We start from the raw sequence: 27,006 nt of genomic DNA on the forward strand, positions 1-27,006 counted from the left end.
GAGAGCTCTATGAGTGATATGGTTGAAAGCAGCAGTTGCAAATTGATAGGTAGGAAACAACCTTTATCTTGATTTTGCTCATTCTTGTTCTCCTCACCACACATTGTATGTGCTTTTAGCTGATCTCCCATCTAGGCAGTTTATCTGAACAAACTAGCTTGGTTTCAAAGTAAACTCAAGCACCTTTCTCTAGCTAATCTCTTTCCTGTGCACAATTTTCTGTCCTATCCTGTCCTGGACATTGGAATGACTTTAGATGGGCTTGCTAGAAAGCATGGACCCCAAGGCAGGTTTTGCAGACTGAAAGCAAAGCATTAAAACAGAAGTAGACAACTCCAGGCCCCAGAGCTATCTGTGTCCTCAAACTTCATGTTTTTTAAGAGTTTCCTTCATACAGAATTGCTAAAAATTGAAATTCCTGTCCCTTTGAGTAAAAATAATGTGTGAGTAATATAGTTTTAATTCCCCCCCAACCCACAACAAGAAAAAAATTAGAAAATGCTGGTGCTACTTATGTCTATGATGTGGCCTTACCTACTTTGCATCTCTGCCACCCCTGTTACGGTCCCCATTCTTAATTTCCTCTCCAAAAGGTGATTGATCAGGCTTGCATTAAAAATGTCTTAGGATCCTAGTCCTAGGGAACGGATGAGGAGTAAGTGATACTCAGTACATGCAGAAGTCTTGTTCAGCCTTGGATGTACCTTCTCTCTGTTTCCTCACCAGCAGAGAAGGGAAGTGTTTTTAGTTGATGGGTTAGGATGCGGAGCAAAATACCTCTGCCCTAACCAAGAATATATCCATAGCCTACAATAGGGTTGTTTATGACCATGTTGTTGGGTAGGTGATGGATCCTCTGTTCAGGTGACTAACTACCAGTGGTTGTTTCCTAAGTTTTAATTTGGGTTAGTCTGAAGTGCAAATGCAGGGAATAATTGGGAAGTTGTGAATGTGTCTATTTACTTGCCCAAGGACAGAGGAAGAAACAAGGCAAATACATATGAACTTTTATTTTATTGAACACTAGCAGAAGGGAGAGATGCTGCTACCCAATAATATCAGACAGATCCTATTTAAAAGCAACATGTCCACCAGTCAGGTTAATTTTTTGGCATTTAAAACTGTTTCAATGCTACTTCCCTTTAGGCTCCATGAAGCAACAGATTACCCCTGGAGGCCTTCTCTCACTCCCTTTGAATTCCAAAAGTTGCTCCATAATTTAACAGCTATCAAGATTCGTGGAACCTACAGTGAGAGGAGTAAGTTGGTGGTAATTGCTGATGATCAAACTAAGTGAATGTCAAGAAATACCTTTCTTTGCAGTTGCACCTACCTTACAGAATTCTTGGAATGTCTGTAGTGTTTTTTCCAATGTTTTGTTGTACGGCAAAACCATTTCGTTCAAACAAGTCTTTGCTTTAATCAGAAAGATGGATCTTGATTAGTCTGTTTTATGTTCCATGACTGTTTCTTTTCTTTTTTTAAAAAAATATTGTAGTGTTAGCTATTTTATTGCATAAATGGTGGCCCCACTCATTTATGGTATGATTTTCAACACGCAAAGCCCAACGGTGTCTTTAGACTTAGAGAATGTGCATCCCTATCTTAGAGCATTCCTTGATTACTGTTACAAGCTTTCTACCCATTTCATAAACTTGGTCATTACGGGACCACCTGCTGTTACCGTATGCCTCCCATCGACCCGTACGCTCTCACAGAGAGGGTCTCCTCAGGGTGCCGTCCGCCAAGCAATGCCGGCTGGCAGCCCCCAGGGGTAGGGCCTTCTCTGTTGGAGCACCTACTCTCTGGAACGACCTTCCCCCCGGTTTGCGTTTAATATCTGACCTTCGGACCTTCCGCCGGGAATTAAAAACTCATTTATTTGTTCAAGCGGGACTGGACTGATTTTTAAATTTTTAAATTTTAAATTTTAAATTTTTTAATCTTCTGTAATTTTATATGGGGTATTTTAGGTTGGTCAATCTGACGGTTTTAATTCGGCCACTATTGAATAGGTATTTTAAATTGATATTTTAACTTTGTATATTTATTGTTCTTATCTTGGCTGTACACCGCCCTGAGTCCTTCGGGAGAAGGGCGGTATAAAAATTTAAATAAATAAATAAATAAATAAATAAAATAATAGTATCTCCACATTGAAGATTTGGGATATTAGAATTCTTCACTTTTTTCCTTATAATGCTATCCCGCCTCATCCCTGAAAGTTTGCAATTTGAATGAACTCAACATACATACTAGCTTGCCACCTACACCCAAAATACAAAAAGTTGACCAGGGCTTCTTAAATCAGGATGATGAAGAGATTGCCAAAAATATAGCACAAACACATATAGTTGCATTAAAAGGGTCCACATACTTAAGGAGGAAATGACTTCACTTAAGGGAAAAAATACAGAAAGATCCTGATATGATTTACGTTCTTCTATTGTTAACGTGCAGGATCACCTAGGGTTGTGGCTGGAACTACCACCCCAAATAGATAAACAACTTTACGTCAACAGCCAGCACCTTGAAGTTGTGGTGTACGTGAGGCAGAGCTGTTCTTAAAGCTGTTCTGAGGCAGCAGTTATAGGGCAAGCCCAGTTTTGAAGAGGAATCCCAGCACTGGTTGGGTTGAAAGTTAAGAGGGAAGGGGGAAGGAAATGCTCTAGAATGCCTGGTTTTGCTGAACTCCCTCAAAGTGAAACATTAATTCAGCTCTGAGATACCAATCCATCTGTCAATCTGCAAAGGTGGGAGTTGTTCCAGGTTTTTTTTCCTGAGGATATATGCAGAAGGAATGGTGTGTGTAAATAAGTTTCTTGCATTCCTTACCCACCCATGCTTTTACAGGGAGAATGTTTGGCTGGTTGCCACATCTGTGTGCTTCTCAGCCTTTACTGTACAAAAGCAAGATATCTGCCCACAGTGGTGTCTTGACTTTGTGGGTAGGCCCTGGTCTTAAAGTAATACTGACTCCTTGAAAACTTTGCTTACAAATTAGGAACCAGATAAATAATTTGATTATAGGTTGGCAAAATGTTTTAATCCTTGGTTTTTATTGAATACCACACAGAGTCACTTCAGGTGAGATGGGCACCTTCTTACAAAAAAAGAAAATGTGACCTACGGCCTCAACTATCATAACTCTCTTTCCTTTTTAATTATAATTAAAATGTGATTTATTTATTTTTTAAAAAGAATATTTTCCAAAATATTCCAAAATCTTTGATTTAAAACTATTGAGGTGCATTGATAAATCTTGATTGATTATGAGGGGAGCCAGGGGAGCCAGCATCATAATTTCCTTGTGTCGCTATCTAAGGCAAAACCATGAAGGAAGGGCTAATCCAGTGAGTAAAGGAGTAAAGGAAGATAGCCAGGGCCATCTTTCTTAGCCTGGCTCCAGACCAAGAAATAAATATAACACATGGTTCATTTGTTAGAAAATAACCTTTGCCTGGGTGTTACTGCTCAAATGTTAAAAAGCTCACAAAATGTCTTGGATGGAAGTATACCATTGTGTTGAATGGGAACTAAGGGAATCTCCTCAAATCCTTTTTCTAAATCAAGAGACTACTCCGGTTAACCCGGTGAAGCAGCACATTAAAGTGGCACCCTTGGCAGAGTCAAGCATGACCCGTAAATCCAATGTTTTAACAATCAAAAACGATTAATGATTTATCATTATTAAAATCATTTCCCAATGATTTTTTTAAATATTTTGCCATACAGCTTTTTGATCAGTGCAGAAGATACATTTTGATATGCAACCCCAGTCTTCTCCAATTCTGACACAAAGGGCAAAGCAGCCAAATTATTAGGAATGCACAATTATTCCTCAGGGTCTTGGAAGCGAGTATTGCTTGCTGCTGGATAAATTTATGTGATGCTTTAAATTATGATGACAGGGATGTTGTTCTATAATTGTATTTTATTGTGTGTGTGCGCATGTGCGTGTTTAAATGCTGTGTTTATGTTGTTAAGATTATAAATCACTGGGAATCCTGGATTCTTGAGCCATAGAAATGAGATATACCATATATCTCATAGAAATGACTTTCTGTGTCATTTCCTGCCTGGACTACTGTAATGCTCTCTACATGGGGCTCCCCTTGAAGAGCACCCGGAGGCTCCAACTGGTCCAGAATGCGGCTGCACGGGTAATAGAGGGAGCTACTCGTGGCTCCCATATAACGCCTCTCCTGCGCAAGCTGCACTGGTTGCCGGTGGTCTTCCGTGTGCAATTCAAAGTGCTGGTTACCACCTTTAAAGCGCTCCATGGCATAGGACCAGGCTATTTATGGGACCGCCTGCTGCCACCGATAGCCTCCCACCGACCTGTGTGCTCACACAGGGAGGGTCTCCTCAGGGTGCCGTCAGCCAAACAATGTCAGCTGGCGACCCCCAGGGGGAGAGCCTTCTCTGTGGGAGCACCTACTCTCTGGAATGAGCTTCCTCTGGGGTTACGATTACTCCCCGAGCTCCAGACCTTCCCCCATGAACTCAAGACCTTTCTGTTTCACCGCGCAGGGCTGGCCTAATACACTACGATTTTTAACTGGGGTTTTTATCATTTCTTATTATAGTTTTAAATGGGGTTGGCCAAATTGAATAAGATTTTTAAGATTTTTTAATTCTATTTATAAAATTGTTTTATGTTGGCTGTAAACTGCCCTGAGTCCTTCTGGAGAAGGGCGGTATAAAAATCAAATCAAATAAATAAATAAATAACAACCAATTGGGGATTTATGTTAAGTCGAAACCCATATCAGCCAATCAGAAAACAATGCTGATGCGAAAGCTAGGACAAAAAATAACTTTTTACAACTCTGATGTGGCTATGGTTGGAAACTCTAAACAAATCCAGCTCTGTAAGTTTGTGTGACTTGCCTGGAAGCAGTGGGGCTCCTTTACTGTGCTATGGAGACTTGTCAACATCTCCTACACATCTTACTCATCTTGATGACTTTGTTTTTTTTTCTTCAGGTGCTGGGTATTTGGATGATGTTACTATTGTGAGCGCTCACCCTGGGCATGGAATACCAGCGACTTGGGTGGAAAATTGTATGTGTCCAGCAGGATACTTGGGGCAGTTCTGTGAAACCTGTGCCCAGGGCTACAGAAGGGAGACTCCATATCTTGGACCTTATAGTCCTTGTGTGCCATGTTTCTGCAACGAGCACAGTGAAACCTGCAATCCTGAATCTGGTAAAGAGAATTATGGGGGATATTATTGGTGCTAGGTTTTGTTTGCACTTCGATGTCCTGGATGTGATGATTATCTAGACCTGCATTATTCAACTTTGATAATTTAAAGATGAATGGACTTCAACTGATGGGGGAATTCTGGGAGTTGAAGTCCACACATCTTCACGATGCCATGGTTCAGAAACATTGATCTAGATCAGGTGTCTGCAACCTTAAACACTCAAAGAGCCATTTGGACCCGCTTCCCACAGAAAAAAAAAACAACCACTGGGAGCCACAAAACGCTTCCCGTGCCTGACTATTTCTTGAGTGGCCACAAAACTAGCATATGTAGTTGAATTAAATGTTGTTTTCTTCTGAATTTTTTCTTTTCTTGGATTTATTCATGGTTGGCCTACTGGGGGTTGAAAAGTTCAAAAAATCATGTGCCAGTGGGTGTCACACATTGGCGATTGTGACACATATTTTGAGTGACAGGGAGCCGCAGCAGAGGGGTGAACGAGACACATGCGGCTCCAGAACCGCAGATTGCTGACCCCTGATCTAGATTATCTCCTTAAATGAATGCCTTACTAATCTAATATTCTTTATTTTAGTTTTTAAATGTCATATTCCTTTTTTTAATGTATAAAAGCATGTTGCTTTATCTATTCCTTTCCCTTGTGTGCATCTAAAACAGGATTTTTAAATTTTATTTGCATTTATATCCCGCCTTTCTCCGAAGACTCAGGGCGGCTTACACTGTGTTAAGCAATCGTCTTCATCCATTTGTATATTATATACAAAGTCAACTTTTATTGCCCTCAACAATCTGGGTCCTCATTTTACCTGCCTTATAAAGGATGGAAGGCTGAGTCAACCTTGGGCCTGGTGGGACTTGAACTTGCAGTAATTGCAAGCAGCTGTTTTAATAACAGACAGACTTAGTCTGCTGAGCCACCAGAGGCTATTGTGCCACATCAGGAGAATCTCCTGTCAGAAAGCTGCTGCCCTAGTGATTCAGCCTCTGGATGATAAGCTTTCCTCTCTTTACCCCCAGGAGCCTGTGACTGCAGAGATAACACTGCAGGTCCTCACTGTGAGAAGTGCAGCGATGGTTATTACGGTGATGCCACCACAGGCACCTCTTCAGATTGCCAGCCATGTCCATGTCCCGGGGGTTCAAGCTGTGCTGTAGTTCCCAAGACCAAGGAAGTGGTCTGTACCAGTTGTCCAGCTGGAACCACAGGTATGCTCTTGTTGGATTCTCATTATGAAGACACAGCTTTGGCAAGCTCTGTTGCACTACTGGGTAGAGGAGTAATGAATGGACTTGAATTTGTTCCGGGTTTTTTCCCCCGCAAACATAGACTTTTTCAAATATAAGTTCAGTTATATTGAATCTCATTTTTATGTAACAAACAAGCAAAGGAGAATTATTTGAGTAAGGATGGAAATGCCAATTTCTGGATCAATCGTTCTGGAAATGCAATTCCTATGACAGCCCTGGAGTCTGGACCAAAAATATAAACCTAGGAGCTTTGCCCAGTTCATTTAGGCACTCCTAATTCAAATTATCGAATGATAGCAATAGCACTTAGACTTATATACTGCTTCACAGTGCTTTACAGCCCTCTCTTTATTATTATTATTATTATTATTATTATTATTATTATTTATCAAACTTCTATACCGCCCTTCTCCCGAAGGACTCAGGGCGGTGTACAGCCTTCATTTAAAACAATAAATATACATATTAAAATAACCATTAAAAAGCTTATTCAATGAAAGGCCAGATTAAAACCGTCGATTGACCATAAAAATACCCAATAAAATTACCATTAAAAGTTTAAAATTTAAATTTAGAATTTAAAAAGTCAGGCCAGTCCTGCTTGTATAAATAAATAAGTTTTCAGTTCCCGGCGGAAGGTCCGAAGGTCAGGCAATTGGCGTAAACCGGGGGGAAGTTCGTTCCAGAGAGTAGGTGCTCCCACAGAGAAGGACCTTCCCCTGGGGGCCGCCAGCCGACACTGCTTGGCGGACGGCACCCTGAGAAGACCCTCTCTGTGAGAGCGTACGGGTCGGTGGGAGGCATGTGGAAACAGCAGGCGGTCCCGTAAGTACCCGGGCCCTAAGCCATGGAGCGCTTTGAAGGTGGTAACCAAAACCTTGAAGCGCACCCGGAAGACCACAGGTAGCCAGTGCAGACTGCGCAGGAGAGGTGTTACCCGGGAGCAACGCGGTGCTCCCTCAATCACCCGCGCAGCTGCATTCTGGACTAACTGCAGTCTCCGGGTACACTTCAAAGGTAGCCCCATGTAGAGAGCATTGCAATAATCCAGTCGAGAAGTGACGAGAGCATGAGTGACCGTGCATAAGGCATCCCGGTCAAGAAAGGGGCGCAACTGGCGGACCAGGCGAACCTGGTAAAAAGCTCTCCTGGAGACGGCCGTCAAGTGATCTTCAACCGACAGCCGTTCATCCAGGAGAACGCCCAAGTTGCGCACTCTTTCCGTTGGGGCCAGTGACTCGCCCCCAACAGTCAGCCGCGGTTGCAGCTGACTGTACCGGGATGCCGGCATCCACAGCCACTCCGTCTTGGATGGATTGAGTCTGAGTCTGTTTCTCCCCATCCAGACCCGTCGGCCTCCAAACAACGGGACAGCACTTGACAGCTTCGCTGGGGTGGCCTGGGGTGGAAAAGTACAGCTGAGTATCATCAGCGTACAGATGATAACTCACCCCAAAGCCACTGATGACCTCGCCCAACGGCTTCATGTAGATGTTGAACAGGAGGGGCGAGAGAATCGACCCCTGCGGCACCCCACAAGTGAGGCGCCTCGCGGCCGGTCTCTGCCCCCTGTCAACACCGACTGCGACCGGTCGGAGAGGTAGGAGGAGAACCACCGATAAACGGTGCCTCCCACTCCCAACCCCTCCAACCGGCGCAGCAGGATACCATGGTCGATGGTATCAAAAGCCGATGAGAGATCCAACAGGACCAGGGCAGAGGAACAACCCCTATCCCTGGCCCTCCAGAGGTCATCCACCAACGCGACCAAAGCTGTCTCCGTGCTATAACCGGGTCGGAAGCCGGACTGGAGCAGGTCTAGATAGACAGCTTCCTCCAGGTACTGAGGAACTGCCGTGCCACCACACTCTCTACAACCTTCGCCACAAAGCGAAGGTTGGAGACTGGACGATAATTACCCAAAATAGCTGGGTCCAGGGAAGGCTTCTTGAGGAGGGGTCTCACCACCGCCTCTTTCAAGGCAGCGGGAAAGACCCCCTCCATCAAAGAAGCATTTATAATACCCCGGAGCCAGCCTCGTGTCACATCCTGAGTGGCCAGCACCAGCCAGGAGGGGCACGGGTCCAGTAAACATGTAGTGGCATGCAGCCTCCCCAGCAACCTGTCCATGTCCTCGGGAGCCACAGAATCAAACTCATCCCAAACCACATCAACAAGACGAGCCTCAGTCATCTCATCTGGATCATCGCAATTTTGGTCCAAGCTATCCCGAGGCTGAGCGATTTTATCGTATAGATAACCACTAAACTCCTCGGCACGTCCTGTAAGGGTCATCCCGTCCCCTGGTGAAGAAGGGCGGGTCACCCAAACAGGGCGGCCGGGCGGTTATCTGCCGATGCAATGAGGAGGCGTGGGCGCCTCGCCACCCTCAGTGCCACTAGGTAGGTCTTTGAAAAGACCTAACTAGTGTCCGATCAACCGGGCGGCTGGACCTCCAGGTGCTCTCTAGGCGTCTTCTCCGGCGTTTCATCTCTCTCAGCTCCTCAGAGAACCAAGGAGCTAATCGAGATCTGCGCGGGTCAGAGGCCGCAAAGGCACGACACGGTCCAAAGCCCCAGCGCGGCCTGTTCCCAGGCCGCGACTAGTTCTTCAGTCGTGCCATGGGTAAGATCCTCAGGAACGCCCAAGCTCCGTCTGGAACCTCTCAGGGTCCATCAGGCGCCTGGGACGGAACCAACGCATTAGCTCCGTCTCCCTGCAGTGGTGAGTAGCGGTCTGAAAGTCTAGGCGGAGGAGAAAATGATCTGACCATGACACGGTATTGTCACTAAATCTCTTACTACCAGATCATTAAACCACTGTCCAGAGATATAAATCAGATCCAGCGCAGATCCCCGTGTGAGTAGGGCCATCAGTTACTTGAATCAGGTCCAAGGCCGTCATGGAAGCCTGGAACTCCTGAACCACTGTTGATGACAAGCCAGCCGATGGCAGATTGAAATCGCCCATGACCAAAAGTCTGGGGATCTCAACAGCCACCCCGGCAAGCACCTCCAGTAGCTCAGGCAGGGCTGTAGTCACGTAGCAAGGAGCCAGGTACGCGATCAACAAACCCATCTGATTCTTATGGCCCCACTTCACAAGAAGGGATTCACAGCCGGCTATCTGAGGAACAGTGGTCTCTCTCGGCTCTAGACCCTCTCTCATTACAACCGCCACCCCTCCACCCCTACCCTGGGCCCTTGGCTGATGGGATGCTCGGAAACCTGGCGGGCACAGTTCAACTAGGGGCACCCCCCCTTCTGCACCCAGCCAGGTCTCCGTAATGCCCATAAAGTCCGTGGATTCCCCCTGGATAAGATCGCAAATCAGGGGGGCCTTGTTAACCACGGACCGGGCATTGCACAACATCAACCGGAGGCCCGGGCTCTGAGGATCCTGACCTTCCGGGGAACGGGGAAAGACTAGGGGGCCGGAGCACACGATCGCTTTTAAACAGCGAACACGTGCTCCCAGCGAGCAATCTGACCCCTTGCTTCCGCCATATCTGCCCCTCCCACTTACCGTACAGATGGACCCACCTTCCATTTCTGGACCGACCCCCCCCCCCCCCTCCCTCGGACCAGATGAAAAAACGCCGTGAACTGGGACTGGGACTGAACCAACCCTCCCCGACGGGATCTCCCCCCCTCCCGTCACTTTCCTCCCCCCCTTTAAAAAACCCTTATTAAAAAACCTATGTACAAAACCCCATAAATTCTTCTTCCTCGCATGCCACCTCTCTAAGCAATTTACAGAGTCAGAATATTGCCCTCAACAATCTGGGTTCTCATTTTACCCACCTCAGAAGGATGGAAGGCTGAGTCAACCTTGAGCCAGTGAAAATTGAACTGCTGAACTGCTAGCAGCCAGCAGAATTAGCCTGCAGTACTGCATTCCAACCACTGCACCACCACGGTTCATTAATTACACATGATAGTAATTCCTTCCTTCCTTCCTTCCTTCCTTCCTTCCTTCCTTCCTTCCTTCCTTCCTTCCTTCCTTCCTTCCTTCCTTCCTTCCTTCCTTCCTTCCTTCCTTCCTCAAAGGATTTATTTCCCCAGTAGAATTTCATACATTGATCCTGGTTATCCATTCCGTGGAGAAATCAACCTTGCAGCCCATTAAAATCGAAAATCTGTTTCAAAAACATGTATGGCAAATTTCCAGGAAAGCATAAGAAAAATAGCCTTTTAAAAATGGGCTCAGTAAATGCTTGGACCATTACACCATTACAGCTGGTGGAAGAAATCGCACTCCTTTTTCTTTTTTTATGATTGAACAATGTTAGAGTTGGCCCCAAGGAATAAAGAAATTGGCCAATCATGGCAAACGTGTCACTCTTAGAGGAGGCAGCTTTCAGATGGTTGCACAGAGTGTCTGTCCATGATCCAACTTGTCTGAGTCGTAAAAGTAGACAAAATCAACTTTGCTGTTTATTTCTAAATGCTGGATTTATTGAGGGTGTGTACAGTGTTCTTTATTTTTTTATTCTTATCAGTCTGAACAGCCATGCTTTCAGGCTGAGATCCTGATTTCTCTGAAGGCCTTTTGCTTCTAACTTTTTATTTTCTCTCCTATCAATCGATTGCTAAATAACCATTACCATCACCTGCCTAGAGGCTATGGGTTTTACAGAAATGTGGCATCCAGAGCTTAGTGCATGCTTACACTTTTCAAAATTTAAGTGGGTCATCCCAGTCTATAAATGATCCCATATTGTATAGGAGCCCTATGCACTTGTAGAAGATGCTTTTTAAAAGTGGAAAAATTCATGTAACCTATTTCACATATGGAAGCCCTTGGGAGAAATATTCTGTGATGTAGAGTAAAAAGCCTCCTACTTAATATATAATAAATGGATTCTTCTTTTATCTACCTATTCCCCAAATATTTTTTGCCTCCCTCTTAGATTATAAAATGAATTGTGCTTTTCCCCTCTTAATGTTACTGTTAAGTCTTGTTTCTTATATCCCAGATTTCCCCAAATTTGACACCTTTCAGCTGTGTGAATTTCAACTACCAAAATTGTCAGTAGTAGCTCTGCTAGCTCAGAAATTCTAGAAATTAAGCTCTGCACATTTGGAGAACACCCAGGTTGGGGAAAGGTTCTTTAAGGAAGTTCCTTTGAAACATTACTGCACTGTGTTGTTCAACTCTGGTTTCCATTTAGCCTTTGATCTTTCCATTCCTCTAATGTTACTTCTTGTCAGATGATGGTTTATGTATATTTGCCTTTTCTTTGTTTTTGCTCTGCTTCTTAACTCTGGAATTTGTTACCAGCTATAGCTTGGTAAAAAAAGTAAGTACAGTCCCATTTTCAAAAAGCAATGAATTTATTGGTTCTATGCAGCTTCTGCATGTCACTTGAAGTCCATATTGCACGTCAGTCTGCCATTATGGTCCCTGCCCTTCCCTTTTATCTGTAACAACAGTTTTTAAAAGAAACTTGTAGGTGTTTTATTATTCAGCATTTCCTTCTATTTCTTTTTGTCACCATTATCAACATTTTCACGCCAATAAACACAGATATAAAACTTAAAATACAGGGAAACCAAACTTGCAACAATTAACAATGAAAGGAAGATGCCAAGTAATTTTTGCAAGCCATAGCTATTGCTAGAAACTTGGCAACTTTTCTAGTGGCTGCCCAAGTTAAGTCTTGTTAAAAGAGGTTGCAACGTAGTCACTTCATGAAACTACAGTGGGGAGTTTTATGTCTGGACTGCCTCAAGGGTCATTGTCAGTGCTTTGCAGTGGGTGTTCTAATAATTGGAGCATTATTTCCAAAGGATCTGGTTAAAATGCTGGATTTATGAATGGAAAATGCAATTCTTATTTCCTAAGTGCTTTCATTGGCTTTGGAGAAGCGTCTTTCTTCCTTTTTTGTTGTTATAACTGGTGTATTACCGGTAAGCCAAATTGTGCTTCTGTCCTGTATGAAAAGATCTGAATAACAAGCAGGTCTCTGGAAAGTTTCCTTCAGAGTTCTAGTCATTCATAGAATATAGAATCATAGGGCTGGAAGGGTCTTTGAAGGTCTTCCAATCCAACTGACATCACATCGATGTCAGGGTCTTGTCATCTTCTGTTTCACTTTTTGGACACCGTGCATATGCCTCTTAAGGATGCTGAGTCCTCATCAGATCTGTACTCTTCGTGGGCAAGCTGATTTATTGGGTTTTTCAATTACAGGTAGTCCTCGTCTTACAACAGTTCATCCAGTGATTGTTTGAAGTTACAAGGGCACTGAAAATGACCATTTTTCACACTTACGAACATTGCAGCATCCCCATGGTCGCATGACTTACATTTGGATGCTTGGCAACTGGCTCATATTTATGACGGTTGCAGTGTCCTGAGGTCACGTGATCCCCTTTTGCGAGCTTCTGACAAGCAAAGTCAATGGGGTAGCCAGATTCACTTAACAATCGTATTACTACCTTAACAAGTGCAGGGATTCGTTTAACAGCTGTGGCAAGAAAGGTCATAAAATGGGGCAAAACTCACTTAACAACTGTCTCGCTTAGCAACATAAATTTGGGATTCAATTGTAGTCGTAAATCAAGGACTACCTGTACTCTTTCTATAAGCCACGGCATTCCTTGAAATCTGTGCTTTTCTGTGCGCCCATATTGGCTACACTTCTGTTAGCATTTCACTGTTGAGACTGAAAAATGGAAGTTTTCCATAATTTCTCAGCTACTTTTCTACCTTACTCATTATTATTATTTTTGCATGGATTACAGTATTTATTTTTTTGTATGTTCTAATATACCTGTTTCCTGGGCCTACAGGTAAAAGGTGTGAGCTGTGTGATGATGGTTATTTTGGAGATCCTCTTGGCCAAAATGGCCCCATCAGGCCCTGCCGCCTCTGCCAGTGCAGTGACAACATTGATCCCAATGCAGTTGGGAATTGCAACCGCTTGACAGGAGAATGTTTGAAGTGCATTTATAACACAGCTGGTTTCTACTGTGACCGATGCAAAGATGGCTTCTTCGGGAATCCCTTAGCTCAGAATCCAGAGGATAAGTGCAAAGGTAGGTGGGGGTTTTTTTTCTCAGTTAGTAATGCTTTTGTCACAGTCCAATTCTAGGACATCAGTCTGGCCCTTTCATCAGGAGGAAAGCCCCCCCCCAAATATATGACCAGGGGATCAGCTGGGAGATACTTCCTAGTACTTTCAGCAGCCTCTGTTTCTTCTGCCTCTGTAACAGAAGATTTGACATGTGCTTTCTTGCCTTAGAACCAGTATCTTATGAGCAAGCAAAGACCTTCCTTCAGAAGCTGCGCTCATAGAATTCTGCTTACAGAAATTGTCTAGCACCATGATGGGGAACCTATGGCACGCATGCCAGAGGTGGCACACAAAGCCCTCTTTGTGGGTACGCGCACTGTCACCAGCTGCTCTTCCAGGTTCCATCATGTGCAGGTGCGCCGGACCACATGTCCACCGGCCAGCTGTTTTCTTACGGGTTCCAGCATCCGTGCGTGTGTATGCGCGCACGCTCCAGTTTAGGCACTCGGTGCCAAAAAAGGTTAACCATCACTGGTCTAGCACATCTGTGGAATTTGCACAGAAGCTTTGGTGGAATCTGAGTTGCTGAATGAAAGATAGCTCCTTTCTCCTTCCTCATAGAACTTGGTTTCCCCACCATCTTGATAGCTTTCCTCTAAACTGATCAGTATTCGAGTCTGATGTTAATGTAAAGGAGCAAATCTAGTAAAATAGAGTACAATCCTCTTAACTTTCCTTTTGAGGCATCTTTCAATATTTGAAGTTAGCCCCACACGAAAAGTTGACTGCTAGAAAGACCTGAAAGCAGTCTATAAAGTCCTCATCCGTCCATCGATCAATGGCTGCAGAAATTTGTGGAACCTGGGGAGAGTGGAGGATTATTCAGCTGTTCCATCCAAATGAGGGATGATGTTTTCCAACTTGTGTATTTATGGATTGTTTGCGATGTGGTCAAGAAGAAATGGTTCCCCCACCCCCACCCCTGGCAGAACACTTTGTTTATAAATTGTGCCAAGCATTCTTTCTAGCCTATTCCACTGAGATGCACTGCAATATGTAGGCACGTATTTGACGAGCAGAGAGACTAAATACTAAACTGGAGCTTCTACATTTCCTTTGCCTAATGGTCTTATTGCACTCAAAGGGTTTCCTATTTTCGAAGGGCAAAAATGGGGATCACCATGCCCCCTAGGCTTCCCGCAACTGCCCTCTGAACTACTTCGGGTTGGAAAACCCATCCTGATGCCTTTTATGCTTTTATTCTTGTAGCTTGCAATTGTAATCCTTACGGCACGGCAAATTTACAGAGAAGCTGCAATCAAGTAACAGGCCAGTGTGAATGCCTTTCATATGTCACAGAGAGGGACTGCAGCTCCTGCGAACCAGGTTTCTACAACCTGCAAAGTGGGCGTGGCTGTGAAAGGTGAGCTCTTCTTTCCTGGCACAGGAATTGAACACCAGTGGCCTGGATGGATGGGACATCACCAGAGAGGTTTCCCAAGAGTAGAGGAGCTTTTGTTAAAAGCAGCTGTTAAAATTTACAAACTGACTTTTCAAGAAAGCCACATCTGCAGCAGATTGACTCTCGGTCTCCCCTGTGACCATTTATGCTTTGCATGCCTTCCTAAAAAAAACCCGATATTGTCCTTCCTTTCCTGAAATGAAGCCTCAATGAAACTACACGTGCGCACTTTCTTCCCCAGTTACTTCTGTTTTTCCTGCCACTGGTGCATTTTGACCTGCTAACTCTATAAAGCAGAGATCTTCTCATTGTTATTCTGCGTAGCACTTTCAGCTGAACAGTGTAGAAACAGATAAGATAGTTGCTGTGGCCGTCAACTATTGATTTATTTTTGTTGTTGGATCTTCCCATTAGTCTTCAGCAGATGGCAGCACCTAGCCAACCTTGATGTTCTCTAAAAGCTAAGCAGTGTTCAGTGTGGTTAATACTTGAATAGAATAGAATAGAATAGAATAGAATAGAATAGAATAGAATAGAATAGAATAGAATTTATCGGCCAAGTGTGATTGGACACACAAGGAATTTGTCTTGGTGCATATGCTCTCAGTGTGCATAAAAGAAAAGATACCTTCATCAAGGTACAACATTTACAACACTAATGCTGGTCATAGGGTACAAATTTAACACTTAATGATACAACACTTAATATAATCATAGGGTACAAATAAGCAATCAGGAACAATCAATATCAATATAAATCATAAGGATTACCAGCAACAAAGTTACATTCATACAGTCATAAATGGGAAGAGATGGGTGATGGGAACAATGAGAAGATTAATAGTAGTGCAGATCTGAATGGGAAGAATGTATTTTATTACCAAATAGAATAGAATAGAATAGGACAGGACAGGACAGGACAGGACAGGACAGGACAGAATAGAATGGGAAGCCAGAGAGGATAGCAAGGGGGTAGGATAGACCAGGAGGTGAAAAAACATCCCAGAACACAGTAGGAAACCCCTTTCCTGAGAAAACTGCATGGACCTCTGCTTGTAGTCCCCAGAAGTTGGATTCTGCTTGAAGAGTCTTCACCTTTACCTTATTTTACTTTAAGACAATGCAAATCATTTAAAAGGAAAAGAATAGAAAGCAAACTATTCTCTAAGGACAGAGAGACTTTCAACAATAAAGCGGGGGCAGAGGAACTGATCTGAGAATCTAGCTGCTTTGAAGCTGCTACTTTTCAATATATAAATGCTGGCTTCAGAAAGGGAAGCCTGTGGGGATCTGTTCTCACTCCCTGGTGGTCTTTGAAAACCTGCATCTAATCTAACCATCCCTGGAGCCCATGTATCCGGCTTTGTCCAAAAAGAGAGTGGAAATAGCAACAACCATCAGGCTTTCTCATTTATCCAGTGTGTGGCGTGGGTGCCTCATCTGCTTTAATTTCATTGCAGCTACGGAGGTCAAGCTGTCCTGCTTGCAAAGGACCAGAGCCAAAAGGAGTCTCAGATTTTATTATATGACTGGGAAGTTACATTATCTGTTTTCATGTTTAGAGGAAGATAATGTTTCTGAGGGGTTGTATATGGAGCAAAAAACCTTGGACTAAAATGAAGGATAGGAAAATTCATGTTTCCTGCCAAACAAGCTTTCAAAATTCCGCCAAGGCTTAGAAGATAACTAAGAGTTCAAATACAGGCAGTCTTCGACTTACAACCATAAATTGTGACACCATAAAGCAAGGCATCCATGTGACTGGATCTGATTTTACAACTGATTTTTGCACTGGTTATATCATTGGACATATCATGGTCACGTGACCACTGAACTCTGGCCATAAAGGTGAGGTTTTGCAATGAGGCAAAAATGCAGTTAGTAGTTTGACCATTGGGGTGTATGCAGCTGTTGGAATTTTGGAACCAGATCATAAGTAGCTTTTTTTTAGGGGGGGGGGGAATCCGTTGTAACCTCAAAAGGTCACTGAGCGAGAACTGCCTGTATATTGTTCTTATTTTATTTTATAATAGGCACTTTGTATTAAAACCATTTGATTGAATATTAAATTTAAATGTAAAAGTCTTCATCGTTCCTCAAATACTGCATTATTGAACGGGTTTAATTCACAGAAAGTAAGTATTTTCTAATTGGAGCTTTACAGTGAGTGCTGCATTCCCTTTGGACCAATTGTGTAGGCAAATGACATCTGACTTCCATCCCATACTGCCATCCCTTTGGGCAACATGCTTTTTATTTAGTTAAATTCAGAACATGACAAGCATAATAGACACACTTGTTTCCTTACCTGTGTTCATTGATGATGAGATACTCTTCCTCTCCTAGATGTAACTGCCATCCTCTGGGCTCCACTAATGGCCACTGTGACATTCAGACTGGGCAATGCGAGTGCCAGCCAGGCGTTACCGGCCAGCGTTGTGAGAGGTGTGAAGCCAACCATTTTGGATTTGGTCCTGAAGGCTGCAAACGTAAGGGGAGTGGGGAAGACATATTTCCTGTCCCAACCCTTCCTCATCCATTTGTTTTCCATCTCTGTTGCTCTTTATGGAGAATCTGTTCATCGCTACTAATGTGTCCTTAGACTTGGACATCACAAGAGGTTTAATTCTCCCCCACCCCCACCCCACCCCTTTGTCTGCCTCTTGCATGTTTTCTCGTTTCAAGTCCAGCAAGGATGTTTTTAAAGTTATATGAGTTTTGCTTTCTGTCTCTGGGGCATTCAGATTGCAATATACTGTTAGGCCATCTGCTGCTCCTTGTCATAAACACTTGCCCTGAATTTTCCCCCAAAACTGACCTGGTTTTTGGCTCTACGTTGTTGCTGTGGAATGTGGCCTTTAGCAGCTAACTCAGATTGAGAACATGGAATGTGTAAAATCTAGGACATACATTCCTATTTCTTTAATCCTCCCGTTTCCTTACTTTTTAAAAAAAATAAAATTAGTCTTGGATGAATAGTTTTAGGATATGGTGATCCGCTGTACATATAACACTAGCTTCCTGCAAAGGAAGACGTGTAATGTTGGCTTTGTGAATGCCAAGTGCATTCTCTTCTGTCATCTTCAAAATAATTACCCAACTTCCTTCTTTCTCCTTTTGAGGAATTGCCATCGTTCTGTATCATAAACAAATTGATGCCAAGCTGTAATGGCAGTTTGAAATGTCATTGGGATAAAAGCTTGGTATCATTTAATGCAAAATGGGAAGAGGAAAACTAATTGAAGCATATTCTTTTGTGTCTAGTTTCTAATTCACATACCCTGGTTTGCAAGTGGAGCTGCCATTTGGACCACTAACACAAATTTCAGCAATAGCAAATACAACTTTGAACGTGAACTTACCTTAAACAACAGAAATGTACAGCAAACATATACTTCTGTCACATTATACTGGTAGTCCTTGACTTACGACCACAGCTAAGTCCAACATTTCCTTTGCCCAGCAAGGAGCAGTTGTTAAATGAGTTTTGCCCTGTTTTATGACCTTTTTGGCACGGTTGTTCAGCAGACCACTGCAGTTGTTAAATGAATCATGCCATTGGCTTTGTTTGTCAAAATCTGTCAGGGAAGGTTACAAATGGTGGGTCACATGACCCCTTGACAGTGCAACTGTCATAAATACATGCCAGTTGGCAAGTGCCCAAATTCTGGTCACGTGACCCTGAAATGCCACAACGGTCACTAAGTGGGAAAACCAGACATAAGTCACTTTTTGTAACTCTGAACGGTCACTATATATATTTGGAAATCACTGAGAGGCATGCCCTAACCTGTCCTAGGTGGGACAGGTATGACACATTGAGTCAGAGTGTTTACAGATACATTTGCTGCATCATTGTTATTGTTTTTTTATGGTAACATAATACATGGTAAGTATATATTCATGATAGAATAGTGAATCAGACAGGATAAAAAGCGAGCCACAAGGGCTAGACGGGATCCTTCACTGCTGTTATTTTCTTGGCATGTCTTCTTCAACTGTACATCCACCAGATGTTTTAGGACAGCAACTGCTACAAAGTCCAAACTAGCAAACGAATCTGGGTGGAAATTTTGGGAGTTCCTGTCCCAAAGCATCTGAAAGATGTTAGTTTGGGCCGCATAATATAATAAACCTCCCCTTCATGTGAGTACAGCTAGTCCTCAACTTACAACTAAAGTTCATTTAGTGACCATTGGAAGTTACAACGGCACTGAACAAAAGTGACTTTATGACCATTTTTCATACTTACGACTTTCGTAGCATCCCCATGATCATGAGATCAAAATTCAGATGCTTGGCAACTGACTCATACTTAGGACCGTTGCTGTGTCCCAAGGTCATGTGATTCCCTTTTGCCGCCTTTTGACAAGCAAAATCTGCAGGGAAGCCAGAGTCACTTAACAACTGAGTTACTAACTTACGGTACCAACTGCAGTGATTCACGTAACAACTATGGCCTGTATTTATGACAGCTGCACTGTCAAGGGGTCATATGACCTCCATTCGTAAGCTTCCCAGCCAGATTCTGACAAGGAAAGTCAGTGGCGTGATTCATTTAACAACTGCAATGATTTGCTGAACAACTTTGGCAAGAAAAGTCGTAACATGGGGCAAAACTTACTTAACAAATGTCTAACTTAACAACAGAAATGTTGGGCTCAATTGTGATCGTAAGTTGAGGACTACCTGTATAATCTTTTCACCAGCATTTGCCTCCATGAAGATCTAGGACGAAGGCAGGCGTCTGGATCAATATAAAGTATTGATTTGCACACTAGCTTTTTTTACTAATCTCTTCACAGAGGTGGATTTCCACACCAAGCAGGATCAATCCCTAGGCCTGATTTTTTTGCTTTCTTCAGACAAGGTTTGTCCATTTGCAGTAAGTGTCCATCAGTGCCAAAACGCGGGACATTTGTTAAGTGAATTTTGCCCCATTTTACGACTTTTCTAGCCACAGTTGTTAAGTGAATCACTGCAGTTCTTAAGTTAGTTCCTTTGTTCTTAAGTTAATTATTTTGTTAAGTGAATCTGGCTTCCCCCTTGACGTTGCTTGTCAGAAGGTTGCAAAAGGGAATCACATGACCCCAGGACACTGTAACCATCATAACTTTGAGTTGGTTGCCAAACATCTGAATTATGATCATGTGACCATGGAGTAGCTGTAATGGTCGTACGTGTGAAAAATGGTCATACCACTTTTTCAGTGCCGTTGTAACTTTGAATAATTGCTAAATGAACTTTGGTAAATTGAGGGCTACCTGTATTGTATGTACAATTTTTGGCTTCATTTAACAGGTGAAAGTAAGAAATGACTGAATTTCCTAGTAGCTAAAGGCCACTGTGTAGTAGCACCAATCCATTGACGTTTGAAAGAGGATTAATTCATTGGTCTTCTAGATCAGGGGTCTCCAACCTTGGCAACTTGAAGTCCACAAGTCTTCAAGTTGCCAAGGTTGAAAACCCCTTTTCTAGATATCTCAAGATTAAAAAATTTTCAGATTGTTCTTTTCTCATTGGCCTCTTTCCTGTTCAATATTTAAATGTCTTGTGTTTCCTCAGCTTGTGACTGTAATCCTGAAGGTTCCCGCTCCCTTCAGTGCAAAGAAGATGGCCGTTGTGAGTGCAAAGAAGGCTTTGTGGGAATCCGTTGTGACCAGTGTGAAGAAAACTACTTCTACAATCGATCCTGGCCTGGTTGTCAAGAATGTCCTGCATGTTACAGATTGGTGAAAGATAAGGTCATACCGATTACAAAATTTACTACTTTATAGCTAATCTTGCCAATTTAGCGCTTACATATTTTTATAATGGGGAAAGTTAATATGATACATATTTGTGCTTGGCCCAAAAATGTTACACTGGCAAAAAATATAATGTTACATACTTAAAAGCAAAAACAGCAGCAGGAATAATACAAAAGCTACATCAGTCTTAATTCTAACAGTTTCGGGAATCTGCATTTTGCATATTTTCAGCATCTTTTTCTTCATCCTTCTTTTTATCGGGAGCCTTCAAAACCTGTGTGGTTGTCTTATTGATTTGTTGTTCCTTGGTGTCTCATTTGTTCAGGTTGAGGAGCAACGGGGGAGGCTGCGTGATCTGGAAAATCTTATAGCTAACATAGGAACAGGTGATGACATCATAACTGACCAGGCTTTTGAAGACAGACTGAAAGAAGCTGAACGAGAAGTCATGGACTTACTTCGAGATGCCCAAAGTATCAAAGGTAGCTGGCTGTCTTCTGTTAATTGACTTAGACCATTTGGCAGCTTATAATTTATTTCAGAGCCAATCATTTCATATGTGAATATGTATATGTGTTTATAAATAAAAGATTTTCAAAAAACATAAACACTTAATATGAACTAATAAAAATTAAAAGACACAAAGGAAGAAAGAAGAGGGAAAATGCAGAGAGAGAGACCAAAAGGATTAGAAAGAATTTTCTGATTTATTTGCTCAGTTTTTTCTGTTCCCCGATATTTTCTGAGCCTCAAAACCACAAATCATGGTTGCTTTTGCTAGTTTTTTTCTGTTTCACGCAAAATATAAAGGGTTTCCTATCAGCCATAAATATAGATATTGTTTTTTTACTCTAATAAAGATTTTAGCCATCTCTGTAGATTTCATCATCATCAGACATTCTTCCATTGTGGGAGAACAGATATAGTTTTGATAGTAATACTGAAGAAAGAAGCCTTCATGTTAGAGATAGTACTAATAGTTGCAACTGTATTTTACATTTTAATGATTATATTATAAAGTACTGTATCAGATTAAATTTAAACTAACCTATTATAGATTGTGTTTAAAGGCCATTTTTGAATTTTATGATCCAAAGATTCAGTCACAAAAGAGAGATTTATCTTGAGCTTTTCAAAAGTCTCGTGTCATCAAAGAGAAAGTGGGAACTGATGAATCAAATGCATACATATATACTAATATCCATTGTATTTTGAAATAAAGGATTAGATGTGTACTTCAGTCCTAAACTCTGTGAGCAATAGGAACAAAGTTGAGTGGGTTTTCTTCTCAGTTTTTTGTTTATGTATATCAGTGATGCTTCTTAGAATATTATTAAAGCCCACAAAACTTAAAATTTCTGCATCCGGTTATTTTAAAACTATACTATACATTCGGAAGAGAAAAAGGTAGCAAAGGTCATATATGTTAGCAGATACATTTAACTCGATTTGTGTTAGAGATAAATGAAAAACTTTTACAGAAGAGATAATTTGAAAAACAACAGTAGAAGATTTCTTATTGAAATTATCTGTTGTGTTGCGTTTGGTCCTAGTGGAGAATTCTCTCCTCCGAAGACGTACAAAACTCACATTGTTCTAGGGTGAAAGGTGACTTTGTGAAGCTCCTATGTAAAAATCTATGCTCAGCATTTCATATTTTCTATGGTCATGATTTTGGCAAATCCCAACAAAATCTTAAGGAAATTCATAATTTCTTTTCATTGTTGTATTTATTCTTTGGATTTATAAGCTACTTTTCTGTACTCTCGTTTCATAAAATCAATTAGTAGTAAAAACATGCGATAATAAACTTCTATTTGCTAGTTTCTTTCTGTGACTCATTGTTACTTGCTCATTCCAGATGTCGACCAGGGGTTGATGGATCGTCTGCAGGAAATTAACAGAACCCTTTCAAGTCAACTTGGTCGGTTGAGGAACATCCAGAATACAGTTAGGCAGACAGAAAACCTGGCTGAGCAAGCCCAAGCCCAGGTGGAAAACACAGAGGGCCTGATTGACACCGCTTCAAATATGCTCCACAGGGCAAGGGTGGCTATTGCCAATGTGGTGAGTGACATTTGCATTCTCTCTTTACATTTCACACCTCACAATGGAATTAATCGGGGTTTTACGAGTGCTAGAATGAAAAACGAATATTGCTCAATCAAATCTTTATTACAGGCATTGACCTGCAGTAATGAATGTGGCTTATTTTCCCCCCCAAATGTCTAGCCTCCCCCACTTTTTGTGTGTGTGTGTGAAATCGTGCTGGGAAATGATGGAAGCTGAGCAATACCGAGTAAAATTGTAAGGTGGACTTATAATGAGATTCTCAAATGAACTAAAAATGTAGTATATTTTTGCTAAGTAAGAGACGCTATACAAGATTGTCCAGTGTTATAGAATTTGATGGTTCCCAGTGCAGATCAAAAAATGGCCGTGCTGCAGAACATTTTCAAGCACTGCTAGGGTGGGCATGTGCAAAGTCTTGAAGGATCTCTTGGTCTTGATGAAGTCTTTGACCAAACACTCCTTCAGGGTGGCTTGACGAAACATGGGGCCCCTCATTTAGGTACCAGAGTGATGCTACCACATCATTTGGAAGCACCTGCTGTAGTGGCTTTAATAGTCTTCTGTGGAAGATGCTTCAGTTAAACCAAAGTAGTTGAACAATGCAAGGAGACCATCTCAGTACTTCATATAGAAGCCCTGAGAGGAAGAACCTAATTTCTCCTTTCTGTATCTCCACTTCAGAGATTGGGATTGAATTATCTCCATCAAGCAATGCCCACACCCTCTCCCATTGCACTGCCCTTTGGTTGAATATAAAGCATTCTCTCTGCAACCAGATACCAAAATTGGTATTCGTAAGAAAACCTTCGTGAAATCATTTGCACTCTCATACAAATAAGCCTGGCTGTAATTCATGAAGATGTGCTTTTCTTCCTCAGTATATCATGTGAAACTGTTTTAAGAACAATCATGTTTTATTTTATTTTTAACAAATACATTGAATAGCCAGAGAAACATTGCCTTCTCCTTGCCTTTCCAATTTTTTGCGTTTTTGAAACAGTTTCATGAATTTCCAGTGATCAATTCAGTTTCTTTTACAGTTGCTTTGTGAATGGGGTTATAAAGAAAAATAATATGGAATCCCGTATTTCATTATTGATTTACAAACTGGTATATAGAAGGGAAGGACGCAGACAAAGCATAACTTGATTTTCATCAGTCTGATTAAGTTTGAGAGTTATTGATTGCTGTGTTGATTTTCTGTTTTTTCCATTTTAAACTTGTGGTCATTAATCTAGGATTAATGTCCTGCATATGGTGGAAGGATGCAGGAAATAAGGGCATTGCAAACTTCAGCCCTGCAGGTTTCAGAGAAAATAGAGGAAGAATACAAGATTGTTAGATTTAGCAACTCCTTTCTACTTCTTATCTCTCATACAAGCAACTGTTATCTGCTTATAGTATTGTAAAATGCAGGAAATGGTTTTTGAAAGTATTATGATTCCTCTTTCAGTCTATCACTCCACCAGAATCAACCAGTGACCCCAATAACATGACTATCCTGGCAGAAGAAGCTCGGCAGTTGGCTGCACGGTGAGAGATGCCCTCTTTATCTTTATTCCCCTGGATAATCTTAACCATGCCTCTATTTGGCAGATTGTTGAGGAACCCAAGGCTACCAATCTCCCCTCTTTCTTTAATCATTTCTCCAAGTCCATCATGCATTGAAAGGTAACTTCTCTACATCACCTTCAGCTTAAGATCTCCTCCTGAATCCTGTGGAGGAAGTGTTGTCTGTTTCCATATTCTTTCTATTTCCAAATCTCATTCCTTTAAAAAACATTCCCTTCTCTTTTCTGCTCTGAAAAGAACTGATTGAAAGAAACCCATCTGCTATTGATTGATTGAAAGAAATAGTTATACACTATTACTCTTTTTTGAATTGTGTTGCTTATTTCAGTATACTTTAACCAAAGGTTACATCCTATCTACTGTACAAATACACATACATGCATACCTACCTATATACTGCATTATTTGGAAAAAGGCATAAACTGTATGCAGCTTTTCTCTTTAAAGTTTATAGGTGACAAGCATTAGCTTGGAAAGAATGGGCTGTCCACTTGTTTTTATTTAAAATGCAGGAATCCCATGATTTCCCCATTCATGGAAAATGTGGGCTGCACTTGTATTTTGTATTTTAACATAATTCTAATTTTTAATAGATTCATTCTGATTTTGAGTAGAAGACATTTTATAAGAAGAGACTCTGAGAGATTGAAAAATCCTACTTCTAGTTTACACTATGTCTCTAGTGTGATTATGGTATTCTGCAGCTCAATTGCTCAAACTGACTACAGCATCAGCCAGGCCTTTTTCTCCATTTCCTGGTTGGAGGACACTGACATGTTCTAGCGAACTGAGTTCCAATCTATTGTCATGACATGTCCCTCCTTCTGTCCCCCCCCCTCCACCACTATGCGTCACTCATTTCCTGTTTGAGCAATACTGTTGAACAATGGGGATGAAGTAATCTGCCACAAGATTTAGAACAGAATCTTTGTGGTAATCCTTTCCAGCAGATGGGAAGGCAAGCATCTGCAGAGTTAGGTCAAAGGTGGAAACAAGAGCGATGGAAGCATGGACCTGGGATAGCCTGGAATAAAGACTGCACCGCTGCTTGCCCTCCAGGACACGATGCTAGGCCAGAAATCAGCCCACTCTCAAAATTTCCATGATGGTGCATTTTCCACACAAACAGGTTCTTGTTCAACTTGGATTGAGATAGTTATCAACAGAAGCACAATTCAAGCCATGCAGTTGAAGAATGATGAATTAGAAATCATGCGTGATGATGATGCTTGGAGAGCAAAATACAAATAGTAGCATATTTCAAATCATGTTTTCCATTTTTTTTTTGTCCCAGGCATAAAGCAGAAGCAGATAATATTGAGAAAATAGCTAAGGAAGCAAACGATACGTCATCACAAGCATATAAGCTACTCTTGGACACACTAGCAGGAGAGAATGAAACAACTAATGACATCGGTGATCTAAATAGAAAGTAAGTCTAACAAGGAAACATTTAATGCTTATGGTTGTTTCGTTTTAAATATCTGAATTGGTTTTCAGAGTTAGAGTACTCCTTAAAGAATTGTGAAGAGGAGCTGTTCCTCTTTTTATTTCTTAATCCCTGTCTCAATCTGAAGAATTCAAAGAGGGATATCTATGAACTACAGGAGTATTGAAATGCACTTTAATTGTATTTTACAGGACAAGAACTTTATTTTTCCTCTTTATTATATGTTTGCTGCTGAGGTTCTCTTGTTGAAATGAAACATTACAGGAAGATAACTATTTGTTGACCAAATATACTAAATAGAAACAGGCACACCCTTTTTATTCATCATTTAATTTTGAATTGTAACTATATAGTTGAAGCATTTGTATGACAGAACATTTGGTCTGTAGATTTCCCAAGCTAGTGCTTAAACAATCAGCCACCCTTTAAATATCTTTTTCAGTGTCCCACTTCAATGATGACCAACCAATTAATGAAATTATCAAATAAACATAAGGTGGCAAGCAATAATAAAGAATAGAGGGAGGGGGAGTAGATCATTAATGGACAGGAAAAGCCAGAAGAAAAAGAATAGGCCAAAGTGGGGAGAATTTGGTTGGAGAAAAAGTTTCTGAAATCCTTTGTCAGCTGCTCCATGCAAACATATACTGACTCTTTCTTGCTTATACTAGTAACAAGATGGAAGATAACAACAACAATAACAATAGCAATCCCCAAGGGGACCACCTGATCACAAGCATTGCTCTATATGACAGCAGTCTTGTGACTCTAAAAACATGGTTTCCCCTGAGTATAATGTTGCAGTCAAAGTAGTCAGGATAAATGATAAGGAGGTGAATTTTTGTGAAATAAATAATTGTTCAGATTTCCCACAAATTGTGACCAATCAGCATTACTCACAACCCATGATTTCCTTCTTAGATGGCTTTCAACCTGCAGAAAGATGACCAGGGCAAAGATATACACTAGCAATGTATATCAAGCAAGAAATATGTTTGAGCTTGCTATAAAACAGCTGCACTGGATACATTCCATTAAATTGTTCAGAGTTGGCTGTCTTCTGACAGAGACAAAACTTTGAAGTATTTCCAGGATTCCAGTCACGGGAAACAATGAGACTCCTTGCTCTGAAACCAATATATGTAGAAATCCATATTTGAATAGAATAGAATAGAATAGAATTTTTATTGGCCAAGT

At 41.6% G+C, this 27,006-nt stretch overlaps 1 protein-coding gene across 1 annotated transcript in view; it reads left to right on the forward strand.

Moving 5' to 3' along the window:
• Positions 1-27,006, forward strand: part of LAMC1 (laminin subunit gamma 1) — a 156,769-nt gene that overhangs the window by 115,281 nt on the left and 14,482 nt on the right. The window contains exons 11-21 of the mRNA XM_058178256.1: positions 1,147-1,259; positions 4,990-5,211; positions 6,251-6,439; positions 13,279-13,524; positions 14,772-14,925; positions 17,311-17,453; positions 20,530-20,708; positions 21,040-21,196; positions 22,576-22,781; positions 24,241-24,320; positions 25,654-25,791. Coding sequence (XP_058034239.1) covers positions 1,147-1,259; positions 4,990-5,211; positions 6,251-6,439; positions 13,279-13,524; positions 14,772-14,925; positions 17,311-17,453; positions 20,530-20,708; positions 21,040-21,196; positions 22,576-22,781; positions 24,241-24,320; positions 25,654-25,791 — 1,827 coding nt within the window. The remainder of the gene's footprint in view (positions 1-1,146; positions 1,260-4,989; positions 5,212-6,250; positions 6,440-13,278; positions 13,525-14,771; positions 14,926-17,310; positions 17,454-20,529; positions 20,709-21,039; positions 21,197-22,575; positions 22,782-24,240; positions 24,321-25,653; positions 25,792-27,006) is intronic.

This window comes from Ahaetulla prasina, chromosome 3 (genome assembly GCF_028640845.1).
Source record: "Ahaetulla prasina isolate Xishuangbanna chromosome 3, ASM2864084v1, whole genome shotgun sequence".
NCBI classification, from domain to species: domain Eukaryota; kingdom Metazoa; phylum Chordata; class Lepidosauria; order Squamata; family Colubridae; genus Ahaetulla; species Ahaetulla prasina.